General features: G+C 34.8%; 1 protein-coding gene across 1 annotated transcript in view; it reads left to right on the top strand.

Moving 5' to 3' along the window:
• C9H14orf39 (chromosome 9 C14orf39 homolog) overlaps positions 1–25,979 on the top strand; it is a 63,400-nt gene that overhangs the window by 10,248 nt on the left and 27,173 nt on the right. The window contains exons 5-12 of the mRNA XM_053602669.1: positions 906–1,093; positions 1,188–1,230; positions 2,982–3,102; positions 5,644–5,735; positions 7,528–7,658; positions 8,367–8,443; positions 22,140–22,225; positions 22,322–22,380. Of these exons, the coding sequence (XP_053458644.1) occupies positions 906–1,093; positions 1,188–1,230; positions 2,982–3,102; positions 5,644–5,735; positions 7,528–7,658; positions 8,367–8,443; positions 22,140–22,225; positions 22,322–22,380 (797 nt within the window). The remainder of the gene's footprint in view (positions 1–905; positions 1,094–1,187; positions 1,231–2,981; positions 3,103–5,643; positions 5,736–7,527; positions 7,659–8,366; positions 8,444–22,139; positions 22,226–22,321; positions 22,381–25,979) is intronic.

Below are 25,979 nucleotides of genomic sequence, written 5' to 3'. Positions count from 1 at the left end.
CCTATGGCACAAGAGACCTTCAAAAATAGCTATGATACAATAAATCTTTATGGATGCTGAAGTTTGAATTTCATGCAATATCAGTGTGTCATAGGATATTCTTTTGATTTTTTTTCAGTCATTTAAAAATGTAAAACCATCCTTAGCTTATGGGCTGTACAAAAACAGGTGGCAGATTAGATACAGCCAATAGACTGTAGTCATCAACTCTTGTAGATCAAGCACAGGTCAAATAAGAAGGGTTAATATCCTTATGCAAGAATTAACTGTTCTACTCAAGACTTGTGCCTAGTGGAGTTGAGTGGACTTGAGTCCTACTGGAGTTGGACTGAAGGAGTTCTTCCAAACAGCTACGATTTTCTTCATGAAATAGTTGTGGGATATACATGAATGCTGGTGGACACAGAGGTCTAATAGATAGAACATGACTTCATGTGATAATTTTAGCTAAAGAAAACTGAAAGAAATGAAAAAGGTCTAAAGAGGTTGCTGAACTGGGGAGGATACAGACTCAAGACATAGGGAAGATAGAAGTTCAAGGAGCAAGTGATCAAAAGAACCAGGTTCTGCAGTGTCAGTTAGGATGAGCATTGACAAAATCATTCATTTGGATAAATTCAGTCGTTAGTGACCTTGTTAAAAATAGTGTCATTAAAACTGGTGGGAGTAGGAGTTAAATTTAAGAGAATTAAGGAGCGAATAACTCAGGTAATAAAAAAGGGTGGAGTTGAGAAGTATGGTGGAGTTAAGGGAAGTTTGAAAGGCAGACAATATTGAGTGAAGCAGGGATAAGTACATACTTGATTTACTTTTTATGTTTAATTTAGTAGAATTTAATAAGTAATGTTTACAAAGTTTAAAGATTTACTTTTGTTATATAGACATTTTTTTTAAATTTTTAACAGAAAAATGTATCACAGTTATGTATGTCAGTATAAAGATGTTTTGAAGCAATACCAACTAAAATACTTGGAAACACCCTTTTCACATGAATATTACGAGAAGAAAAAAGAACACGAAGAAATTCAAAACAGAGTTTTGGCATGTACTGAACAACTAAAAATAAATGAAACCATTTTTATGAAATTTCTAGGTATTAGCTTTTTGTTATATATTGTTTTAATTATGGTATCTTTGTAGTAAAAAGAATATAATAAATCAGTCTAAATTATGACTTTGTTTTTCAGTGCCTGCTCCCTTTCCATCAGTTACTAAATGGACACTACACATGTATCCACAATAGTATTTCTGCTTATAATTTTCTTAGATAAGTATTTAAAAAATTTTTAATAGTTTTTGTTTTCTTCATGAGAATCATATGGATTTATTTTTGTGTTAACTCCGTGATGTTAGAGGTCACTTTAAAGGTCATCTGGGACTAGTTTTCATATATGCGCATGTGATCAGAAGCAAGCATTTTAGTGAGAATAAAATGGTATGTGTATCTGGCTTTAAAGTGGCATATCTTAGAACCAAACCAATGAAACATGATCTTGCTTTGTGTTTCCAAAGAAAGTTCCAATAAATTTTTTTTGTTATTGTTTTTTACTTGTTAGAATGAAAGGAAGTAAGGAGGTGAGTCACAATTTTTCATTGGTCTATGGAAATTCATTGGGAACCTACCTTGTTCCAGGCAGTACTGAAGAAGATATGCAGCTTTCTTGCAAGGAGCTCACAGATTAAGTAGGGAAGACAGACATGTAAACAAATAATTTAATATACTGCTACTGTAATAGACACAAGTATTAATTGGTCTGAGTCTCACCTGTTTTGTTACAGAGCTCTTCCTGATGATGTACTTGAAACTTTAATCCTCTTTCAACCTATACAATCCTTCATATGCTTTCCTATCAGATTATAATTCCATTGGTTGTAGTAAGGCTTCTTTATCTCTGCATTCTACCTTGCTTCCTGTCTGCTTCATCCTAAACCATCTTTTTAATTTCTCTGTGGCTTGTTGTCTCCATGTTTTGGCTTTAGCCTGTTCTGTTTTTGATGTTCATTGGCTGCCTGTCTGTGCTTTAACTCCTCAGTCAGTGGGAAGGGACAGAGGTTGGTAGATGTTGATGATACTGCCAGGTTTTAGGGAATTGGACGGGTGGGAGGTGGGGGGTGGAGGGGTAGGATGGGATGAGATGTAAGGTTGAATGACAGACAAGAAGAGGTCAATAGAGTTAGGAAAAATTGAAGCTTAAGATGTAAATCCCTCATCTAGCATTTTAAGCTGAAACTTTTGAAAACCTCAGAGCCTTAAAACACCTCAAATTTTGTGTTCTAGCATATAAATCATACATTTTTAAGGTAGGATAGGGAAGGTCCAACAAATTTTCTCTGTAGGCCTTATTTAGTGTCACTATTTATATTGACAGTCCCTAAATGGATTGTAGAGTAATTTAGGAAATTGTATTAGCTAGTAACCAGGAAGGATATTTACTTGTAATTGGGCATAAATCCAGTTGAGGCAGAAAAGTCTAGAGGGAAGATCTTCTTCCTTTTCTAGGTTCTGTAGGGTACACTGATGAGTCTAACAGAGCAAGAAAATGGAAATTGGTTTGATTTTTAATGTTGAATTTGGAGCAAATAAAAATGGAAGTATAAGAAATTAAATTTGGACCTGAGTTGATTATGTTTTATTAGTCATGTCAGCTGACATAATAAGTTGGGTAAAACAAACAAACAAAAACCCAGCAAAATTCCCTGTGAAAATATTTAACTGAAAGGAAAAAGTCCTAACATATTTTGGATGCAATGTTATTTTTATGCTCAATGTATAGCACAGACAGATAATAAATCTTTGTTAGCCTGCCAAATGTTTATATTATTCTTCTGTTTTTAGAAACTGTTTTTTTCAGAGAATGTTTTTAGATTGCTTATTGTTTATGTGGAACATACATATAAATAATGTTACAGAATATTATTTCTGATGTAAATATATTATATATACATTTTACTTGCATGACATAGTTCCTTAACATAAAAAGGGTAAATCTGAGATGTAAAACACAAGATGTTCTTAAACATGCTAACAATTTTACCAAAAGTTCATCTGAATTGAAGAAAGAAGCAGATGAAAAGGAAATAGAAATAAATTATTTAAACCAGGTATATATTCTGTTATATATTTATATATCTTATAATGTATAAGTATAATGGTATGCTAGTTGACAGTCTTAGAAGAGCTATTTTTAAGACAGCATAAATGTGGGGGAAAGCTTAAGACAATTTATTTGCCTTTGAGTACCTTTGGACCCAAAATGTATTTTAGGTAAATATATTCAACTCTGAGTTTGGGGAACTAGTTTAGATCTCTATGGGGTATGAGGAATGAAGATGAGAAAAGTACAAAATGCAGCTTAATAACATGAATTTGAAGACATTAAAAGAGCTATACCAGTATTTTTTAAAAAGGGAGTAAGCTAGTAAACACCTTAAAGAATTTAATCTTGAAAAATTTTATGATTATAGTTTATAATCTTTAGAGAGCGAAACTAAAACTAGTTAAGCCTTTTAAGATTTTCTTGAATACATTTTTAGTGTCATTTATTGAATTGTGGCTTTTATTCACATGGGTATGAGAGCCCATTAGAGTCCCTCAATTTTTGAGAAAAAATCGAATATAATACTTAATTTTCTAATTTTTTGAAAATTCTATTAAATTTATCATTCATAGGTGTGCTTTACCAAATAATATAATTTTAGTAATGAGAAGAAAATAGATGCTATTTCTTTAAATATATTTGGTGTCTACTTTGCTAATGACTACCCTTGTTTAAAAAGACAGGAGTTCAGAGTGGTGCCTGTGGCTCAAAGGAGTAGGGCGCTGACCTCATATGCCGGATGTGGCGGGTTCAAACCCAGCCCTGGCCAGAAACTGCAAAAAAAAAAAAAAAAAGATAGCAGTTTATTGAAATCTACCTTTACTAATGGAGTTGTAAAGAAAAGTTAAATGGGTGTGATTTATTTATTTTTTAATTTCAAAATATTAAAGGGGTACATAAGTTTTTATTTTATTACATGGAGTGCTTTTAATATGCTTTTACACACGTATAGTCAGGGCTGTAAGTGTGCCCATCACCTGAATAATGTGTTGCCCCTCACCCTGCTTCCTGATTTCTAATGACTTTAATTCCCTCTGTGCACATGTGTGCTCATCAGTTACTTCCAGTTTAGAGTATGTATGATGTTTGTTTTTCCATTCTTGAGATACTTAGGGTAGTAGTCCCCAATTCCTTCCAAATTGCTGCAAAAGGCATTAATTCATCTTTCATGGCTCTTTAGTACTCCATGATATACATCTACCACATTTTGTTAACCTGCTCATTATTTGATGGATGCCTGGATTGATCCCAGATCTTTGCAGTTGTGAACTTTGTTGCAATAAACATTCAAGTGCAGGTGTCTTTTGATAAAATGACTTATTCCTTTGGCTGGATACCCAGTAGTAGTATTCTTTGGGAAATCTCTATACTGTTTTCCATAGAGGTTGTACTAATTTGCAGTCTCACTAACAGTATATAAGCATTCCTTTCTGTGTATCTGCACACTAACATCTATTGTTTTCAGACTTTTTGATAAAAGCCATTCTAATAGGAGTAAGGCGATATCTCATTGTGGTTTTAATTTTCATTTCCCTGATAATTAGTAATGTTGAACATTTATTTCTATGTTTATTTGCCATTTGTCTGTCTCTTTTTTTGAAAAACTTTGTTCATGTCTTTCACCAGCTGTTTAATGGGTTTTTTTCTTGCTGATTTTTTTGAGTTCTTTGTAGATTCTGGACATTAGCCCTTTATTGGATGTGTAGTTTGCATATATTTTCTCCCATTGTATAGGTTGTCTATTTGCTCTGTTGATAATTTCCTTTTTGTGCAGAAAGTTTTTAATTTAATCAAGTTCATTTACTCATTTTTATTGTTTCCGTAATTGCTATTGGGGTCTTAGTTATAAATTCTTGACCTAAGCTGAAATATAGAAGAGTGTTTCCTTTATTTTCTTCTATAACTCTATGGTTTCATGCCTCATATTTAAGTCTTTTATCCATTTTGAATTGATTTTTGTGAGTGGTGAGAGATAGGGGTCTTGTTTCATTCTTTGGCATGTGGCTATCCAATATTCCCACCACCTTTTATTGAACAGGGCTTCGTTGCCCTAGTGTACATCGTTGGGGTCTGCCTTGTTGAAGATCAGTTGGCTGTAAAGTAGATGGTTTTTTTTTTGTTTGTTTTTGTTTTTGCAGTTTTTGGCCGGAGTTGGGTTTAAAACTGCCACCCTTGCTATATGGGGCCGGCACCCAACTCTTTGACACACAGGTGCTGCCAAGTAGATGGTTTTATATCTAGGTTCTATATTTTGTTCCATTGGTCTGTGTCTGTATTTTTGTACTACTACCCTAGTGTTTTGGTTATTATAGCCTTATAGTATAGTTTGAAGTCTGGTAATGTGATTCTTCCAGATTTGTTCTTGATTTATTGTTAAATCAAGACTCCATTGACTCCATTTCATGAACTTCAATAAAAATAATACCAAAAATATAAATCTTGTGATTATATGGAAAAAATCATATTCATTAGTTGAGATAAAATGTATGTTTCTTACTACTTTGCAGGTAATTATTTTGTTTTGCTTTTCCATTTTTCTTTTTAGCAGATGGCAAGACTTTGTGAAAATAAGAATCTTTCAGAAACTCTGGAAGAAAAGAACAAAAATGTAGAAAAAAGAAAAGAATCAAAAGAAAGGTATAGGTAAATTTTAAAACTGGCTTTTATGTGAACAGATATTCTGCATCTAAAAGTTTGGTTCTATATTCTATTCCAAGCAATTAATGTTTACATAGTATCTATCTAATTTTTTTGTGCAGCCTATTTTGATTTCTTTTTTTTCTTTTTTTTTTTTTTTTTTGTAGAGACAGAGTCTCACTTTATGGCCCTTGGTAGAGTGCCGTGGCCTCACACAGCTCACAGCAACCTCCAACTCCTGGGCTTAAGCGATTCTCTTGCCTCAGCCTCCCGAGTAGCTGGGACTACAGGTGCCTGCCACAATGCCCGGCTATTTTTTGGTTGCAGTTTGGCCGGGGCCGAGTTTGAACCCGCCACGCTCGGTATATGGGGCTGGCGCCTTACCGACTGAGCCACAGGCGCTGCCCCGCCTATTTTGATTTCTTATGAAAAATAGTAATTTTATTATAGTAGAACCTCCATAGCTGACCTCCTCCCTACATTGACCACCTCCTTAAGTTGACCTAATTTTCATAGACTGGACATGCACCACATGTATGTATCAGTACAGTGGGCCTAGTTCCTTATGTCGAGCACCTCTGTGTTGATCAGTTTGTTACAGTTCCTTGAGTGGTCACCTTACAGAGGTTTTGCTGTAAACCACATCCACTCTTTTGTAACCGGTCTGTTATGTAATTCATTCAATTTTCCATGATGGATCAGCAGTAGGAGTAAAACAGAAGAAATAATGACAGAAACAGCAATGTATTTACTTTTATTTACCCTGTCACCATTTAGACCAGTACTTGCTTTGTTACAGAGAGTGAAAATTAAATCTGTGGCATCATATTTTCTTTTGTTCTGTTCTAATGGTGATGAGATAGACACAAGTGGTAGAAACATAAAAAGATGGCTGTTGGCCTGTTACTGTGTGACAGAAAATATGAAAAATGTTAATTTTACTATATTTATATAATTTATTACTGTTGCTGTTTCTGATCAACTTTCCACTTTTTCCTTCTACCTATGCCCTTTCTTGTTCTTAAATTCCTTCCCTCAGGCTCCATGGCCCTTATCTTGCTTTTTCAACTTTTTCCTTTCCCAAGTTAATTTCCCTGATCCCACTTCCTTAGATCTGTAATTTTCTTGATTCCCTTACTCCCACATATCACATCTATGGCAATGTATCTTTAATTTCATAGTGAAGTTAACTGAAAAGTATGTAAATATACAGAATTTTACTTTACTGATAACTTTAATATTATATAATTCTGTATATTGAGAGAAACTTAACATAAATTTTTAGTCATTTTTTACACAATATATGTTTTGATAATGTTTATTTCTTTGATTTACGTGAAACTCAATGACAACTATTCTTCCAGTAAAAAAACTTAAAAGGCCTATTTGTGATTTTAATACTGCTTCACTGATTTCTATATTTATGCTAGTTGATTTGGTTCTGAATAAGTTTTTCTAAAGTTTGAAGTACTCTGAAGGTTTGTGGTTAAATTTTTGGTTTAAAATGTTTTTGGTATGTTTAAAAAGTCTGTTACGATGATTATGTTTTAAAAATAAGAGTGTGGTTTATTGAGAAGAGTGCTAGACTTAATGAAATGTATGTTTTTGTTCTGACACTAATGCAAAATAATTTAATAATACTGAGCAGAGCTGTTAAATTCTCTGGCACCCAGTTTAATTATCTGCAAAATTGGGAGTTTTAACTGTATAGTATCTAAATATCCCTTCTAGCTTTAAAATATGTTAATTTGTTAGGTAGCTAATATTTCATGTTATTCACTCTTTTCTTTAGAATTTTTGATAAAGATGAACATTTACTTGTAGTGAATAAAACCTCTCAAAGCAGTCAATTATTTATACCTTATGAATCTCAAAAATTACTAAGATCATTAAAGATACATTCTTCAGAATCAAGAGTTACAGGTACAGCATCTGTTTATTATTTAAAAACTCCATTTTCTTTGCAAACACACAGAAGAAATAGAAACAATTCTATCATTTAGTATAAGCAAGAACAAGCAGTACTGGAGACCTATAGATTCAGGAAAGTACCACTTTGAATCTTTCTCAGAGTAACCAAGTAACCAAGTAACCAACCAACTATACCTAACATTTTTTCTCTTGGAGAAAAATGACACAATAGATTTCAAAATATCTGGTCTGGTTACATAGCTGTCAGGGGAGAATAAATAATTATATATTTTTCATCTGAGGAATTGTGTTATCAGTTTATGTGATATAAGCAGGTAACAGACTTGTGTTAATACTATTTGTAATTGGTCACTGAGATATTTGAATCATGTCTCATTTAATGGGTCTCCAGATTAGCGTAACTATGTCGTGTTTCCTTTTTCCTTGTCATTAACATTACCACTCTGTCTTCTTTGGTAACCCATTATAATAGTGTAGCTTTGTTGGTCATTTTGTCATTTCACATAGATAGTTACTGTCATAACTGTTATATGTATGGTAGGGAATTAAGTGTTCCTAAATATTTCATAATTCTATATTTTAACTTAAATATTCATGTAGTCTTGATTTTTTAAATTATGAGGTTAGGTTAAATGTTGGGAATGATAATTTCATCCTGTCTCCAAAATTGATTTAAAGTAGTACCATTTAACAATCTAGATAAAAAAGAAGAAAGTTCTGCGAAGCAGTTAAAACTTGATAATATTGACTTCAGACAAAAAGAAAATGATACACAGGTAAGTGTTTATTTATTAATAATATAAATTAAATGCTTGCATTAAGTAAGTTAATGAATGCACTGCAGTGCGTGTGTGTGTGTGTGTGTGTGTGTGTTATAAATATATTGAACAAGCCATTAGTATAATCTCGAGGTTGAAAAAATTTAAAAGAGTTTCAGTATGGCATTCTGAACATACACTGTAACCTACTTAACCTTACCTCTATAAAAATAGAAAAGACATTAAAAAATATCAAGACCTTTACTTAGTAGGGCAAAAACCTTGAGAAATCTCTGAACTAGGAAAACAGGGTTGAATTGAAGAGGGAAAGTTTAGCCTGGGACATGCACAGAATGCTCTTCCACAAGATAGATCCCTGGAGACAATGAATAGGGTAATCAGTTGAGTTACATCAGTAGGAGTTAGAGGAGTTAGTTTAGTTACATCAGTAGGAGTTAGTTTAGTTAACTCTTATCCATCCCATGTCCACTCTTTCCTTAGCAGAAAATAAAGCATAGCTTGTTTCATGCTAAGCTTTTACCTCCAGGTTATCTCATGGTCAGAAGATAACCATTTTAAGTTTGACATCATGTCTGTCTTTTAGGCTGGCTAGAAAAACGGGGAAAGGAGTTGCTGAGTCAGCACCATTTTTAAGGGTCTTTAATAAAAAATTTATAATGTAATATTGTTTCATTGGCCAGAAGGTAGTCCATAACTATCATCTATCTGAAGGAGAAATTGAGAAATATGGAGGTTTTGTTTGTTTTTAACGCAGAACACAGGGAGAAATAGATTTTGGATAGGATAGGCAATTGGCAAGTTGTGCCACAAGTAGATCAAAGGTAAGTATGGATGTATGAGGTCTACACAATTTGCAAACTTTGTGTCCACCATACGCAGAATGCAATTACTTTTTTGTTTGCAATATTCACCATAATTTATGATTTACCAAAATATAAAAGATGGCTGAGTGTGGTGGCTCATGCCCATAATCCTAGCCTTCTGGGAGGCTGAAACCAGTGGATTGCTTGAGGTCAGGAGTTTGAGACCAGTCTGGGCAAGAACAAGACCTTGCCTCTAAAAAATAGTGGGGCATTGTGGTGGGTGCCTATAGTCCCAACTACTTGGGAGGCTGAGGCAGGGGGATTGCTTGAGCCCAAGAGTTTGAGGTTGTTGTGAGCTGTGATACTACAGCTCTCTAATGAGGACAACAAAGTGAGATTCTTGTCTAAAAATAAATACATAAGTAAAATAAAACTGTATCTTCACTAGTTCTACAAAGTGGCTATTTACACATAGCATAATATAAAAAGTACAAAACAGATAGTTCTCCTCTAAAGAAACTAATTTGCTGAGGAAAAATAAATTCACACACTTTCAAATTACCTTTGGGTTATAAAAGAAATAAAAGTAGAATTTATAAACTATTTAATAGAAAACCTATTTATAAATGTAATGGAAAACATTTCAAAAAACCCAAACCAACGTAGCCTAAGAGAAAAATATGAATGATTGAAAACAAATGAGGTAAACTTTCACCTCAAGAAATATGAAAAGAACAAAATAATAAATGTAGGAAAGTAGGGATAAATATAGAGAATATAAGAAATTAATAAAATAAAAAGGTTGGGTTGGCGAATATAACCAAAAGCGAATAGCTTTTAAAGACCAATAAAGTTATCAAACCTTTGTCAGAAGCATAACCTGCAAATATAACCTTCTCCCATTATGAGGGCTTTCTGCTTGCTTTACTTACTGTGTTCTTGGCTGTGCAGAAGCTTTTTAGTTTGATCAGATCCCAGTAATATATTTTTGGTGTTGCTTCCATTGCCTGGGGAGTCTTCCTCATAAAGTATTCTCCAGGCCAATTTCTTCAAGTGTTTCTCCTGTGCTCTCTCCAAGGATCTTTATAGTTTCATGTCTTAAGTTTAAATCTTTTATCCAGTGAGAGTCAGTTTTTGTTAATGGTGCAGTTTTTGTTAATGGTGAAAGGTGTGGGTCCAATTTCAGTCTTCTACAAGTTGCCAGCCAATTTTTCCAGCACCATTTGTTAAATAGGGAATCTTTCCCCCAATTTATATTTTTGATAGGCTTATCAAAGATCTAATGACGATAAGTGTCTGGGTTCATCTCTTGGTTCTCAAGTCTGTTCCATACATCTACCTCTCTATTTTTGTGCCAGTACCTTGTTGCTTTGATCACTATAGATTTATAGTATAGATTGAAGTCTGGTAGTGTGATTCCTCCTGATTTGTACTTTTGTTTTCTTTTTTTGTTTGTTTTAAGAGACAGAGTCTCACTTTGTCACCCTCAGTAGAGTGCTATGGCGTCACAGCTCACAGCAACCTCCAGCTCTTGGGCTTAGGTGATTCTCTTGCCTCAGCTTCCTGAGTAGCTGGGACTACAGGCGCCCACCACAGTGCCCAGCTATTTTTTTTTTTTGCAGTTTGGCCAGGGCCGGGTTCGAACTCACCACCCTTGGTATATGGGGCCAGCGCCCTACCCACTGAGCCACAGGCGCCACCCTCCTCATTTGTTTTTATTTCTGAGTAATGTCTTGGCTATTTGAGGTTTTTTTCTGGTTCCATATAAAATGAAGTACTATTTTTTCCAGATGTTTAAAATATGACGGTGGTGCTTTGATAGGGATTACATTAAATTTGTATATTGCTTTGGGTAATATGGACATTTTCACAATGTTGATTCTTCCCAGCCATGAGCATGGTATGTTTTTCCATTTGTTAACATCTTTAGTTATTTCTTTTCTCAGAGTTTCATAATTTTCTTTATAGAGATATTTCATGTCCTTTGTTAGGCAAATTCCCAAATATTTCATCTTTGGCACTACTGTAAATGGCCTACAGACACATGAAAAAATGCTCATCTCTTTAATCATCAGAGAAATACAAATGAAAACCACTTTGAGATATTATCTAACTCCAGTAAGAATGGGTCACATAACAAAATCACAAAACTGCACATGTTGGCGTGGATGTGGAAAAAAGGGAACACTTCTGCATTGCTGGTGGGACTGCAAGCTAATGCGTCCCTTTTGGAAAGAAGTATGGAGAATACTCAGGGATCTAAAAGTAGACCTGTCATTCGATCCTGCCATTCCTCTATTAGGAGTATATCCAAAAGGCCAAAAATGACTTTATAACAAAGATATTTGCACCAGATTGTTCATTGCAGGTCAATTCATAATAGGCAAGTCTTGGAAGAAGCCCAAGTGCCCATCAACCCATGAATGGATTAATAAATTGTGTATATGTATACCATGGAATATTATGCAGTCTTAAAAAAGATGGAAACCTTACCTCTTTTATGTTTATATGGATGGAGCTGGAACATATCCTACTTAGTAAAGTATCTCAAGAATGGAGGAAGAAGTACCTAGTGTACTCAGTACTATTATGGAACCAATTTACAATCACTCACACTTTATATGAAGAATAGATCACAACTGTGGCCCAGGATGAAGGGGAGGAATGGGTGGGAAGGGAGGAGGTCCGATGGAGAGAGGGTGAATGGTGGGATCACACCTATGATGCATATTGCAAGGGTACATGTCGGATCTATTAAGTATAGAGTATAAATGTCTTAACAATAATTAAGTAAATGAGGTGAGGGATATATTAACCACTACGATGTAAGCATTCCAAATTGTATATGAACTCAGCACATTGTACCCATAAATGCATTAATGTATACATGATCTACCTCTTTATGATTTAATTTTAAAAAGACAGATAAAGTAAAATTTCAGAAAGTGTTAATATAAAGGATAACTTCTCCCTAAAAAGATAAAAATGGAGGTGGGAGTATATATCCACACATAGAAGAAATTTTTTTTTTTTTTTTTTGTAGAGACAGAGTCTCACTGTACCGCCCTCGGTAGAGTGCCGTGGCGTCACACGGCTCACAGCAACCTCTAACTCTTGGGCTTACGCGATTCTCTTGCCTCAGCCTCCCGAGCAGCTGGGACTACAGGCGCCCGCCACAACGCCCGGCTATTTTTTGGTTGCAGTTTGGCCGGGGCTGGGTTTGAACCCGCCACCCTCGGCATATGGGGCCAGCGCCCTACTCACTGAGCCACAGGCGCCGCCCAGAAGAAATTTTTTTAAAGTTCTGGGAGAATACTATATAAGACTTTATACAAACAAATTTGAAAATTTAGGTGAAATGGGCAATTATCTATGACAATATAAATTGCTTAATAGGCTGAAAAAAGATAAGAAAAATGCGAAAAAAGTAATGATCTAGGAAAAATTGAAATGTAAGCAAACATTTTCAATCTTTTCTCCTTTACCTCTCTCTCCCCCTCCTCCATTACATATGTGTACACACTTTTCAGGAAACACCAGTTTTTCATGTGAATTTCACCATATCTTAAGGGACTAGATTAGGATTTCTCAACTTTCACACTATTGATTGACATTTTAAACTGGGTAATTTTTGTTGTGGGTTTGTTATGTGACCTACTAGAAGTCAGTAGCAACTTACCTCCAAGTTATGACAGGCAAAAATACCTCCAAACATGGAGTTTTGGGTTCCAAAATGACAGCATGAAACAGCTGGCTTCTCTACCCAACCCCCACAAAACCAAAAACAAATAGTGCTGAAACTATCACTGGGAATATCCCAGAACTCAAATATGTGGATGAGACACTATATAGGGCCACAGAGAAATAAAAATACTGAGCAGATGGTAGGAAAATTGGATTTCCATATCCACAATACCCTTCAATCTGCCTACCACCAAGTGCATGGGAAATTTCTCCCCAACTTACAGTTTCTACACTGGAAAAAATAAGTTTGAGATGGACTACCAGAATCCCCCACTATCTTGGGTTCCCTAGCCGAAGATCCCTGCCTCAACTGATAGGAAGCATTGCTTGAAGAGAGAAATACTGCTGAGGATAGCCAGAGACAAAGGACCACAGAGTGGGATTACCATTCTCAGCCCTGAAAATTGTGCTGTGTAACTCAGCCAGAGGAGATGTCAAATCAGAATGAATGTCCAGCAACACTGCTTTGTAGGTCATTGCACAGGTCCCCTGGGCACAAACCCTGGCCCACATAGCCAGGATATTCCCACTGGTAACCTCCAACCCCAGGATAGGGGTTGCACTGATAGTTTGCTAGAGCTAAATCAAACCTAGCCTTAAGGCTGTCTAGTGCCAAAAAGGAGTTAGTGTCCTACTGGGGGAGGGGGGAGAGGGAGAGAAAGTAACTTAATAGGTAAAGTTATAAACACACTGTAAGGAAATATACCCAGTGAAAACCCAAACAAGCCAGATAGAGAAGACTGGAATAAATAATGCTTTAAAACAAATATATAGACATAAGTCCACAACAAATATCAAATGGAACCATGACCTCCTCAGCTGCACTAAGCAAGGAACTACTGGTATGTGAGCTCTCTGACCAAGAATTCAAAATTACAATTTTAAGGAAACTCGGTGATCTCCAATATAACACAAAAAAGCTATTTGAAATAGTAAAAAAAAATCCAACAAATCTTGGAATTAAGAAATACTTTTACTGAATTGAAAAATTCATTAGGGGCTCTCAACAGCAGAATGGATCAAGCAAAGGAAAGAATCAGTGACCTTGAATGAAAACAGCCTATTTGAAAATATACATAGCAGAAAAAAGAATGAGAAGGAATAAAGAACACCAAGAAGATACATTTACCTCAGAAGAACAAATCTATGAAGTATCAGTCTTCAAGAGGGAGCTGAGCAAGAGCAAGGGTTAGAAAGCCTATTCAAAAACTACCAGAAAACTTTTCAAAACTTGAGAAACATGTAAATATTTAGGTACCAGAAGAGCAGGTAACACCAAACAGATTTGATCCAACTAATATCACCCCAAGATATATAATTAAATGCCTGAAGGTCAAGAACAAAGAGGATCCTAAAGCAACAAGATAAAAAAAAAACATAAAGAAGCTCCAGTTAATCTGGCAAGAACAGACTTCTCAACAGAAAACATTGCAGCAGGTCGGGAGGCAGTGGGACATTTTCAAAGTGTTGTAAGAAATCAACTAGCACCCAATAATACTTTCAGGATAGTGTCAGCAACACTATCCTTCAAATACAGAGAGATACAGTCTTTTTCCAACAAACAAAAACTGAAAGAATTTGCCACAACCATACTCATCGTACAAGAAATGCTAGAGGCAGCTCTTCCACCCGAAATAAAAGAATTAACACTGTGGTAAAGAAAACATTTGAAGGTATAAAACCTACTGGTAAAATATATAGACAAACCCTGTGGTGTACAATCTACTCATAACTCTAGTATGAAGCCTAAAAGACAAATCTGTCAAACACAGTAATAGCTACAGTAACTTGCTAAGAGATAGTTAATATAAAAATAGGCAGGTGCAGTGACTCACAGCTGTAATTCTTGCACTCTGCGAGGCCAAAGCAGGTGGATTGTCCAGAGCTCACAAGTTCAAGACCAGCCTGAGCAAGAGCAAATCCTCGTCTCTAAAAATAGCCAGGTGTTGTGGCGGGCACCTGTATTCCCAACTACTTGGGAGGCTGAGGCAAGAGAATCATTTGAGCCCAAAGAGTTGGAGATTGCTGTGAGCTGTGACACTACTGTGAGCAGCACTCTACTGAGGGTGACAGAGTGAGACTCTGTCTCCAAAAAAAAAAAAAAAAACAAATAGATTAATTGAAACATCGAAAAGTGAAAATGTGGGTGAAGGATGGAGCTAAAAGTGTAAAATTTTTTAAGTTTTTTATTTCTATTTCTACTTGTATTCTTTGTGATGTAAAGATGTCATTTCTTTAAAATGACTTGTTATTTGTATCAGATGTTTTTTGTAAGTTTCTTGGTAACCACAATGCAAAAACTTATAAAATATTCACTAAAAATAAAAAGCAACTAATTAAAACATACTACCAGAGAAATCACTTAACCAGAAGGAAAACAGAAGGAAAAAAAGGGGGTGGGGGAAAGAGTTAACAAAACAACCAGAAAACAAGCAACAATATGGTGGTAATAAGTCCTTATCAACTTGCCAACAGTAACACTAAATGTAAATGGACTCAATTCTCTAAGACAGTGGCTAAATGGATACAGAAACAAGATATTATTAAAAGCTGCTTACGAGAAACCCACTTCATCTATAATGACACACATAGACTGAAAGTGAAGGGATACACAAAGATAATTCTTGCAAGACAGAACCAAAAAGCGAGAGTAGCTGTAGCAGGTATCATGTCTTTTATGACTATAATGAGGAAAATTAGAAATTAATATCAAGAGGAATCTTAGAAACTATACAAACACATGCTTCTGAGTCCCCAATTGGTCAAGGAAGAAATTAAGAAGAAAAATTAAAATGTTATTGAAACAAATGAAAATGAAAAGATAATCAGTACAAAAATCAGTGGATACAGTAAAAGCAGTACTAAGAAGTGTATAGTAATGAATGCCTACTCAAAGTAGAAAGACTTCAGATAACCTAATGATGTACCTTAATGAATTAGGAAAGCAAAATAAAAATAGACTTAATGTTCATAAAAGTAAGGAAATAAGAGCAGAGCAGAAATAAATGAAATTGAGACTAAAAAAATATAGATCAACAAAAAGTTGCTTTTTTTAAAAGATGAAACAAAATTAACAAACTCAGCTATCAGAAAAAAAGTGAGAGACCCAAATCAGAAACAAAATTGGGGAAATAACAAAGACCACAAAAATATAAAGAATAATTAGAAATTGTTACAAAGAATTATATGCCAACTAGAAAAACCTAGAAGAAATATATGAATTTCTGGACATGTACAACCTACCAAGACTGAAGCATGAAGAAATAGAAAACCTCAAAAAACCAACAGGACGTCAAGAGATTGAAGCCATTATAAAAAGCCTCCTATCAAAGAAAAGCCTAGAACCTGATGGATTCTCTGCTGAATTCTATCAAAATTAATACTACAACAATACCAGTTCTTTCTACTTAAACTTCTCCAAAAAATTGAAGAGGAGGAAATAACTTGCAGACTCATTCTGTGAGGCCAGCATTACCCTGATAAGGACACAACAAAAAAGGAAAATTACCAACTATTATAACTGATGAGGATAGATGCAAAAGTCCTCAACAAAATAGTAGCAAAACAAAATTCAACATCACATTAAAAAGTTTACTCACCATGATCAAATGGCATTCATCCCAGGATGCAAGAATGACTCAACATATGGTAATCAATAAACATGAGATGCACATACATTACATGAACAGAACCAATAACAAAAACTCCTTGATAATTTCAATAGATGAATGTGATAAAATTCAACATCCTTAGAATAAAAACCCTCAAGAAACTGAAAATAGATGAAAGCTACTTCAAAATAACAGAAGTCCATATATAAGGCACAGCTGATGTTGAAAGCCATTCCTCTAAGATCTGGGATAAGGATTCCCTCTTTCATAATTTTTTTTTTTTTTAGAGACAGAGTCTCAGTTTGTCACCCTCGGTAGAGTGCTGTGGCATCGCAGCTCACAGCAACCTCCAACTCCTGGGCTTAGGTGATTCTCTTGCCTCAGCCTCCCGAGTAGCTGGACTGCAGGTGCCTGCCACAATGCCCGGCTGTTTTTTCTTGCAGTTTGGCCCGGGCTAGGTTTGAACTCACCACCCTCGGTATATGGGGCTGGTGCCCTACCCACTGAGCCACAGGTGCTGCCCCCTCTTTCATAATTTTTATCTGACATAATACTAAAAGCCCTGGCCAGAGCAATTGAGCAAAGGAAACAGATATTATAAAATGTATCCAAATTGGAAAGGAAGAAAAATTATTCTCGTTCACAGAGGACGTGATCTTATACTTAGAAAAACCTAGAGACTCCATCAAAAAACTGTTTGAACTGATAAATTCAGTAAAGTCACAGAATAAAACATACATAAAACCAACATAAAAAAAATCAATAGCATTTATTTATGCCATCAGTGAACAATCTGAAAAAGAAATCAAGAAAGCAATCTTGGCCTCCAGTGGCGGAAGTATCTTGCTCTGCAAGTCTATATTTTGCTCTTACTCTGTATACCTACCTTTTTCTTCTTTAATAAACTTTGTTCTATGCTTTCCTTAAAAAAAGAAAGAAAGAAAGAAAGAAATCCCAATTATAACAACTATAAAGAATATGAAATACCTAGGACTCATTTAAACCAAACCATGGAAGATCTATGGAAGGAAAAGGATATAACACTGATGAAAAATTAAAGGGGACATAAGAATAGGAAAATGGAGGGCGGCACCTGTGGCTCAAAGGAGTAGGGCACTGGCCCCATATGCTGGAGGGGGTGGGTTCAAACCCACCCCTGGCCAAAACTGCAAAAAAAATAAAAGAAAATGGAAAGATATTCTATGCTCATTGATGGAAGAATTAATATTGTTAAATATTAATTGTTATTAATATAACAATAAATATTGTTAAAATGACACTCCCAAAGCAATTTATAGTTTCAGTGCAATCTCTTATCAAAATACCAATGATACCAATGTCATTCTTCACAGAAATAGAAAAACAGTCCTAAAATTTATGCAGACCAACAAAAGACCCCACATAGCCAAAGGAATTCTCAGCAAAAACGGCAAAGCTGGATGCATCATACTACCTGACCTTAAAATATATTACAAAGCTATAATAATTAAGTCAGCATTGTACTGGCATCAAAACAGACCTATATATCAATGTAACAAAGTAGAGAATCTAGATATAAATCCATGCATTGGCAGCCAACTCATTTAACAAAATACTAAAAGCATACAATGGAGAAAGGCTATTATCTAAATGTTATGGGGGAAACTGGCTAACCATATGTAGAAGAATGAAACTAGATATCTAACATACAAAAATCAAAGTGGGTCAAAAACTTAAATCTAAGACCTGAAACTATGAAACTACTAGAAGAAAACATTGGGAAAATGCTCCATGACATTGGTCTGGGCAAAGATTTTTTGTGTAAGACCCTCAAAACACAACAGAAGTAAATATAGGCAAATGGGATTCTATCATGTTAAAAAGATTCTGGACAGCAAAGGAAACAACCAAAAAAGTAAAGAGAAAACACATAGAATAGGAGAAAATATTTGCAAACTATCCATCTGACGAATAATAACCAGAGCTCAAATGACTCAGTTGCAAAAAAAGCAAATCAGTTTAAAAATGGGCAAAGATGAGAACAGACATTCATCAAGAGAAGACATACAAATGTATGAAAAAATGCTCAACATCACTAATTATTAGAGAAATGCAAATCGAAATTCACCCTAGTTGAAGTAAATGCTGGAAAGTATGTGGAGAAGGGGAACACTTGTACAATGCTGGTGGGAATGTAAATTTAGTACAACCTCCATGGAGAACAGTATGGAGTTTCTTCAAGAAAGTAAAAATAGAACTACCATATTATCTAGCAATTCAACTACTGGGTATATATCAAACAGAAATGAAATCAGAATACCAAAGAAATATCCTCATTCCCATGTTTATTGCACTATTCACAGTAGCCTAAATATGAAATCAACTTAAGTATCCATCAGTGAATGAATAAAGAAAATCTGGTGTATGTATACTCAATGAAATGTTATTCAGCCATTAAAATAATGAAATCCTGTCATTTATAGCAATATGGGTGGCACATATGAGATCATTAACATATGAGATTAACATATGAGATCATTATGTTAAGTCAAATAAACCCAACAAAGACAGACAAATGTCAGATCTTCTCACTCGTATGTGGGAGCTAAAAAATGGATGTCATGAAGAAAATAAGCAGATAAGTTAGTGGTTACCAGAGGCAGGGAAGGGTAATGAGGAAGGGAAAATGAAAAGAGGTTGATTGTTGGATACAAAAAGTATAAGGTTAGATAGAAGAAATAATACCTATTGACAGTAGATGAATAGGGGGACTATAGTTAATAGTAATCTGGTATACATTTCAAATCGCTAGAAGAGAATAATTTGAATGTTCTTAGCATAAAGAAAGGATAATAATTTAGGTGATATAAGAAAGAATATATACAAAGAGATAGTTTTAAGAGAAGCAGGGCTCAGGAGGCGGTACAGAACTTCCTCCTGAGGCTTCCAGTATGCTGCACTGAGTATCAGGCTAGCTCTATTTATTTCATACATCAGTGTTAGAGTCATAAATCTCATGAAAGCAAGGCAAACAATCCCATCAAAGTTCTTGCTGCTCTTGCGTTCCTACTAACTAGACTAACTACAGCTTATTACCTTAATTGCATGGATTTACTTGTTGCTTTTTACTGCTTCAAAGTATTATGGTCTTAATGTAAAAAAAGTCTTGATAAGAAGGCCAATCTGAGGCCGACTCAAGGACCAAATCCTAGCTGACCCACAGTCACACACCACACGTGATGTTTTAATACTCTGACAGCCTGTGTACAAACATATAGACTCCTCTGGCCCAATCAAGGTGACAGAAGAAAAGAGATCTTTCTTCTCCTTATCTGGTCCAGAGTAAGTTGTCCTGAGTTGGACAAAGTTCAAAGAATTCACATTCTTAACTCCCCAAAACCACTCCCTCAGAGCACACATCCTTTCCCTGATAGAAAGGGCAGAAAGCAGGTTCAAGGCCTCTAGCCAGCTGCAGCGCTGCAGCTGTGAGGGGGGGAATATACAACACACAAATCTTCAGAAATATTAAAGTGATAGGATCTTGCATTTTGTGCTCAAAGCCAGAAAAATGGATCCGAATCAGTTCCCCTAACTGTCTCCCTTTGTCTGGACTTTGTTCCCTATTCCTAATAATATTTTTAATCTACTAACTATTGATAATTAAATATTAGTTTCAAATTTATAAAATCATTATTACTAGTAATGCAAGCACATCAAGATATGACTTCTTCCTTAAGTATTCCCACATGCACTCTTCCAAACTCTATCAATGTGATTCCCTACAGTAACATATTAATAAAATATTTTAAATAATTTAAAATAAAAGTTTTGTTTGTTTTAGAGACAGAGTCTCACTTTATTCTCCTCAGTGGAGTGCTGTGACATCACAGCTCACAGCAACCTCCAAAGTCCTGGGCTTAGGCAATTCTCTTGCCTCAGCCTCCTGAGTAACTGGGACTACAGGCACCCACCAGAACGCCTGGCTATTTTTTTGTTTGCATTTTGGCTGGGGTGGGTTCAAACTCGCCACCCTCACGGTATGGGGCCCGCACCCTACCCAGTGAGCCACAGGTACTGCCAAAATAAAAGATTTTTAAAGGAATGTTAAAGAGAGGGCTTGTACTTTCATATATCAAAATGTTGTTCTTTTTTTTTTTTTTGCTGCTTTTATTGAGGCGTTGTTCATGCACCACAACATTTGCCTTTAGAAAGTGTATATATCATGGCTTTTAGTATACATAAGGTTGTGCAACCATTGCGACTGTTTAATTCCAGTATAATTTAAAAATACTAATATTATCTAAACATAGTAATATTGTGGTGTAGGAAAAGACAAATTGATCAATGGACTACATCAGAATAAAACAGGTATTACAAAAGACACTAACAAAGTTAAAAGACAGTGAAAGGATGAGCAAAGATTTGGTATCCAGAATGCATAATATATAAAAAAATACGTAGTAACTCTTAATAAAGAGAGAGTAAAAACAGGCAAATGATAAGAAGACAATTTACAGGAAAGGTAAAGGCAAAGGGTCTGTAAATATAACAAGATGTCTGACCCCAGTGGTACAAGGACATGCAAATTAAACCATTGAAATACCTGCTTTCACCTGTCAGTTTAGCAGGCATTAAAACATATGGTAAATAACTAGTGAGGTCAAGAATAGTGAGCATGTAAATTGGTACAACCACTTCAAACAGTGCTTCAAAATAAAATGTGTACTTAACAAATTTCACGTCTTGGCATCTACTCCAAATACTTGAAAAACTTCTACAGATACTTGTACCAGGAGACATATACAAACATGGATAGTGTTTAAAACATGGGAACAGTAGCATCACTTGGTTAAGGGAGGTGACTCTTTTTCTGATAGTAAAGCACAATAAGATGGCAGAGTTAAGACCACTGTCTGATTTAACAAAAATAACTTGAGACAAGCTTTCCTGTTAAAGGAAAGATATTTTCATTTTGAGTCAAATAACAAAAAAATCAGGGACTCTTAAAAATGAGTGACTCGGGGAGAATTAAAGGCTTGGAACAAACATTAATAAAGCCATGGTGTAGATATTAACATTAAACAATTTAAAGTTAAAAGTGGAATATTAGCTCTTTTGTATGTGTATAAAAACTTTAATCTTTCAATCTGTCATTTTGCTTTCCTATGTTCAGTTTGAGAAGTTGTAGGGAATAGGAGGACATAGAAATCAGGTAATCAGTTGAGAAAATAGTAGAACTCACTTGATTAATCATAAATATGAATGGTATAAAATTTAAAAAGGTTTATAGAACTAAATGTAGAACTTAAATGTTGAACTATTGCTGTGTATAGTTACCATACTTAACAAAATCATCGAATTCTTTGACAGTCTTAAACTTTTTTTGTTTCCCAGTATTTGACTTAATGTTTTGTATGTAGTGGTTTCAGTTAATGTTTGTAGTTGTAGATATTGATAATGATAAGGATGAAATGCAGTGCCTGAGTAGCTATGGCAAGTAAAAGAATCTTTATTGTTTTGTGTAGCCTATTCTAATGCTTAATTTCTTTCTTTTAGATATTTAATAACTCTTCTGTGAATAGTCATTCAAAATGTTCACAAGTTACAACTAAAAAAGGTTCACAAAATTTTATGCAATTCAGGTAACCTTTAAAAATTAGAAAATGACTTAATTTCTGAAATAATTTATGAATATCAACTCAGAAAAAACTATAAAAATTATTTTTATTGCATTTTAGGTTGTTGACCCCCCAGAAACAATTAAATTGCAATCAGTGGTTTGAAAAAGGAGATACAGGTATTTGCTTAATGTTCATATTTTTCCTAAGAAGTAGGGGTAATATATTATACCCCTGAATTATATTAGGCGTTCATACTGTTCAAATAAATCATTTGAGTTGTTTCTATTTCTGGTTAACTGAAATTAACTATCTTAAAAACACATTTTATATTTGTCTTTAAGATATTTTTTCCTTAAATGTAAAATAAATACAGTTTATTGTAGAATATTTAGAAAATGAAGAAAAATATAAAGGATACAGGGCGGCGCCTGTGGCTCAGTCGGTAAGGCGCCGGCCCCATGTACCGAGGGTGGCGGGTTCAAGCCCGGCCCCAGCCAAACTGCAACCAAAAAATAGCCGGGCATTATGGCGGGCGCCTGTAGTCCCAGCTTCTCGGGAGGCTGAGGCAAGAGAATCGCTTGAGCCCTGGAGTTGGAGGTTGCTGTGAGCTGTGTGAGGCCACGGCACTCTACCGAGGGCCATAGAGTGAGACTCTGTCTCTACAGAAAAAAAAAAAGGATACAAAAATACCACCGCTCAGACATAAATGACACCATACACACTGGTATATGCCATTTTAAACTTTTGTTTCTTTGCATACTTATGTTTAGGTCTTTCTTCACCCAGAATTTAACCATTTATACATATACATATATACACACACACACATATATATATATAATTTTGTGTTCTTTTTTCCCACTTGACATACCATTAAAGTTTTTTCACCATGTCATTAGTAACAACTGTGATGTTCCATTGTGTGGATGTGCATAATTTATTCAGCCATAGTGTCGTATTCAATGTTCTGTTGTTTCTAGTTCTTTTTACTATTATAAGCAATTCTACTATACTCTTTTACATTAATATTTTACTATTTTGGCCTTTTTAAAAAATAAAACCACAGAAGGGTCACAGGATATGTGTATGAGTTTATTATCTGTGAATCACCTAGCTGTCGGAACTTTGACACACCCTTAAAAATACCAACTTCTTCTCTTTTTTCTCTCTCTAAATATACAGGTGGTGCCAAAAAAAGTATACATGTTTTGAGAAAGGAAAAAAACTGTATTAAAATTATAATAATATATACTGATAACAAAAGATGAATATAAGTCACAATTGAGCACCTCTTGTAATTGGAGAAGTCCAATTTATAGGGTATATAAAAGCTTTGCTACCTCTTGTCTGATTATTGACTTTTATTTTGAAATTTAAAAATAGCTTATTCTGATGACATGAAAATTCTGTAAATAGATGTATATTTAGCATGGCCAAATAATATACTATTTCTCTCACTCTTAGCATGGGATTCAGGCAATGCAATATGCTTCTTTCACGCAGATGATTATTTCCTCTGCTTTATTCTGGGAGAAAAAAAATTGTATTTTACCTGTAAAAGTGATCTGTTCCACCTGTTTATAATCTTTTTACTTACATATGCCAAGCTGACAGAATGTTAGACAAGAAGGAATAGCTATTCTGTAGGAATAATGCACTCTTGATGTAGAGATGTGGGAAATGTATATATTTGGCATAGTCTTTCCTGATGTTCAGTATATATACTGAGGCTTCATACCCAAGAAAGCATATAATTATTTTGGAAGGAAAAGAAGACTCTTCTACAATCTCTAAACCCATCTTTTGAAGAAATTAGTATGTGGTGAAAATAATGTTTATGACTTAAATAGAAGAGACAAAAAGTATAAAGATTTTGTAAGATCAAATAGAAAAATATAGTCATAACTTTAAGATAAGAAAGGAGTTTTCAAATAAGAATTTAAAAACCTAATCATTAGACTGGGTGCGGTGGCTCATGCCTGTAATCCGAGCACTCTGGGAGGCTGAGGAGAGTGATTGCTTGAGCTTAGGAGTTCAAGACCAGTCTGAGCAAACGTGAGATCCCCATCTCTACTAAAAATAGAAACTGAGGCAAGAGGATTGCTTGAGCCTAAGAGTTGGAAGTTGCTATGAGCTATGATGCCACAGCACTTTACCCAGAGGGACAGCTTGAGACTCTGTCTCAAAAAATAAAATAATTCCAATCATAAAAGAAAGATTGATAAAATTGGCTAAATTAAAATGAAGAACTTCAGTCCATCAAAAGATACTATAAAAATAGTAGAAGGCAAATGAATAAGCCAAAGAATAAAACTGTCCAAAGATTAGTTTCCAAAATGTGTAGAGAACTTCTACAAATTAAGAAAAAGATAATCCAATTGAAAGTCTGTACAAAATCTGTGAATAGGTACTTCAAAAAGGAGAAACTTTTGTAGCAGATGAACAAATGAAAAGATGCTTAGAAAATGAGGGAACTGCAAAATAAAATCACAGCGAAGTATCATTATACATCTAACAGATTCGCAAAATTCAAAAAGTGTGACACTACTCAGTATTGATGAGAATGTAGGACAGTAGGAACTCTCATAAACTATTAGTGGGAATAGTCATTAATAAATGTTTCTACATTGAGAACAAACCTAAATTGTAATTGGAACTAATAATTTTGTTTGGTGAGACTGAATGAATTCCTGGGGGTAGTTTAAGATGACTAGTACAACAAAAATTGTCAGAACCACTTTGGAAAAATTTAGCATCTGGTAAAATGGGAGATATGCATACCTTATCCCTCATAATTCCACTCCTAGGCATACAAGGTAACACAATTGAGTTCTTGAACTCATCCTAGAAAAACTGCTATATTCTTCATTGCTAAATATCACTACGGTCACCTTAAAAGTACTTTCCTGTGCAAGTGCATAGTCCACTCTTCAAAACAATTTTGGAACTCTTTTTCTGTAATGATCATCAGAGCTGTTGTCCTAAGAGGTCTGACAATTAAGTTTGTGAACTTGTCACAATATGTCTGCATTGGCGGCACTGTATTAACTCAGTAAGGTTTCATAACCTTAGTACATCAGTGTCTTGCTGTGTGGTGTTCATCATTATTGTGTGGTTTTGTGTGCCATAAGACAACAGCTTTGATGGCCATTCCAGAAAAAGAGTTCCAAAATTGCTTATGAGTTGGACTAGGTGCTGGCATCTGTGCATAGCTTCCCAAGAGCTTCATAGTAATAATAAGCAATGAGGTAGGTAGCACTTTTTCTGAGGACGAAATCGCAAACTTAATTATCAGACCTTGTATACCTAGAGAACAAGTACATGTATACAAAGATATATGTAACAGAATGTTCATAACATCATTGGTTGTAATAGCCTGATAGCGGAAACACCCCAAATGCCCATTTGCGGTAAAATAAATAGATGTATTATGTTTGTACAGTGTCTCTGTGCAGTGATATGGATGAACCTCACAATCATATACAAAACAAAAAAGCAAGCCATAAGAACACACATGTATTATTTCATTATATGACATTAAGGAAAACTAAACTCTATTAGGTGATAAAACTATATATAGCAAATTAAGGAAATGATTATCACAAAAGTCCAGATAGTGATTGCCTCTGAGCAGGATGACGTGGAGAATATGGAACCTTTTGAGAGCTCATGATGTTCTGATTACCTGGTTGTTCTCTTTATAATTTTGTTAAACTGTTGGTATTATGTTTTATTGTCTTGTAGCCATTTTTGTAGGTTAAAAACATTTAGGAGA

Source organism: Nycticebus coucang, chromosome 9 (assembly GCF_027406575.1).
Source record: "Nycticebus coucang isolate mNycCou1 chromosome 9, mNycCou1.pri, whole genome shotgun sequence".
In the NCBI taxonomy this organism is placed as follows: Eukaryota; Metazoa; Chordata; class Mammalia; order Primates; family Lorisidae; genus Nycticebus; species Nycticebus coucang.
Note: the sequence above shows the minus strand (reverse complement) of the source record. Positions and strands in the feature narration are given on the sequence as shown.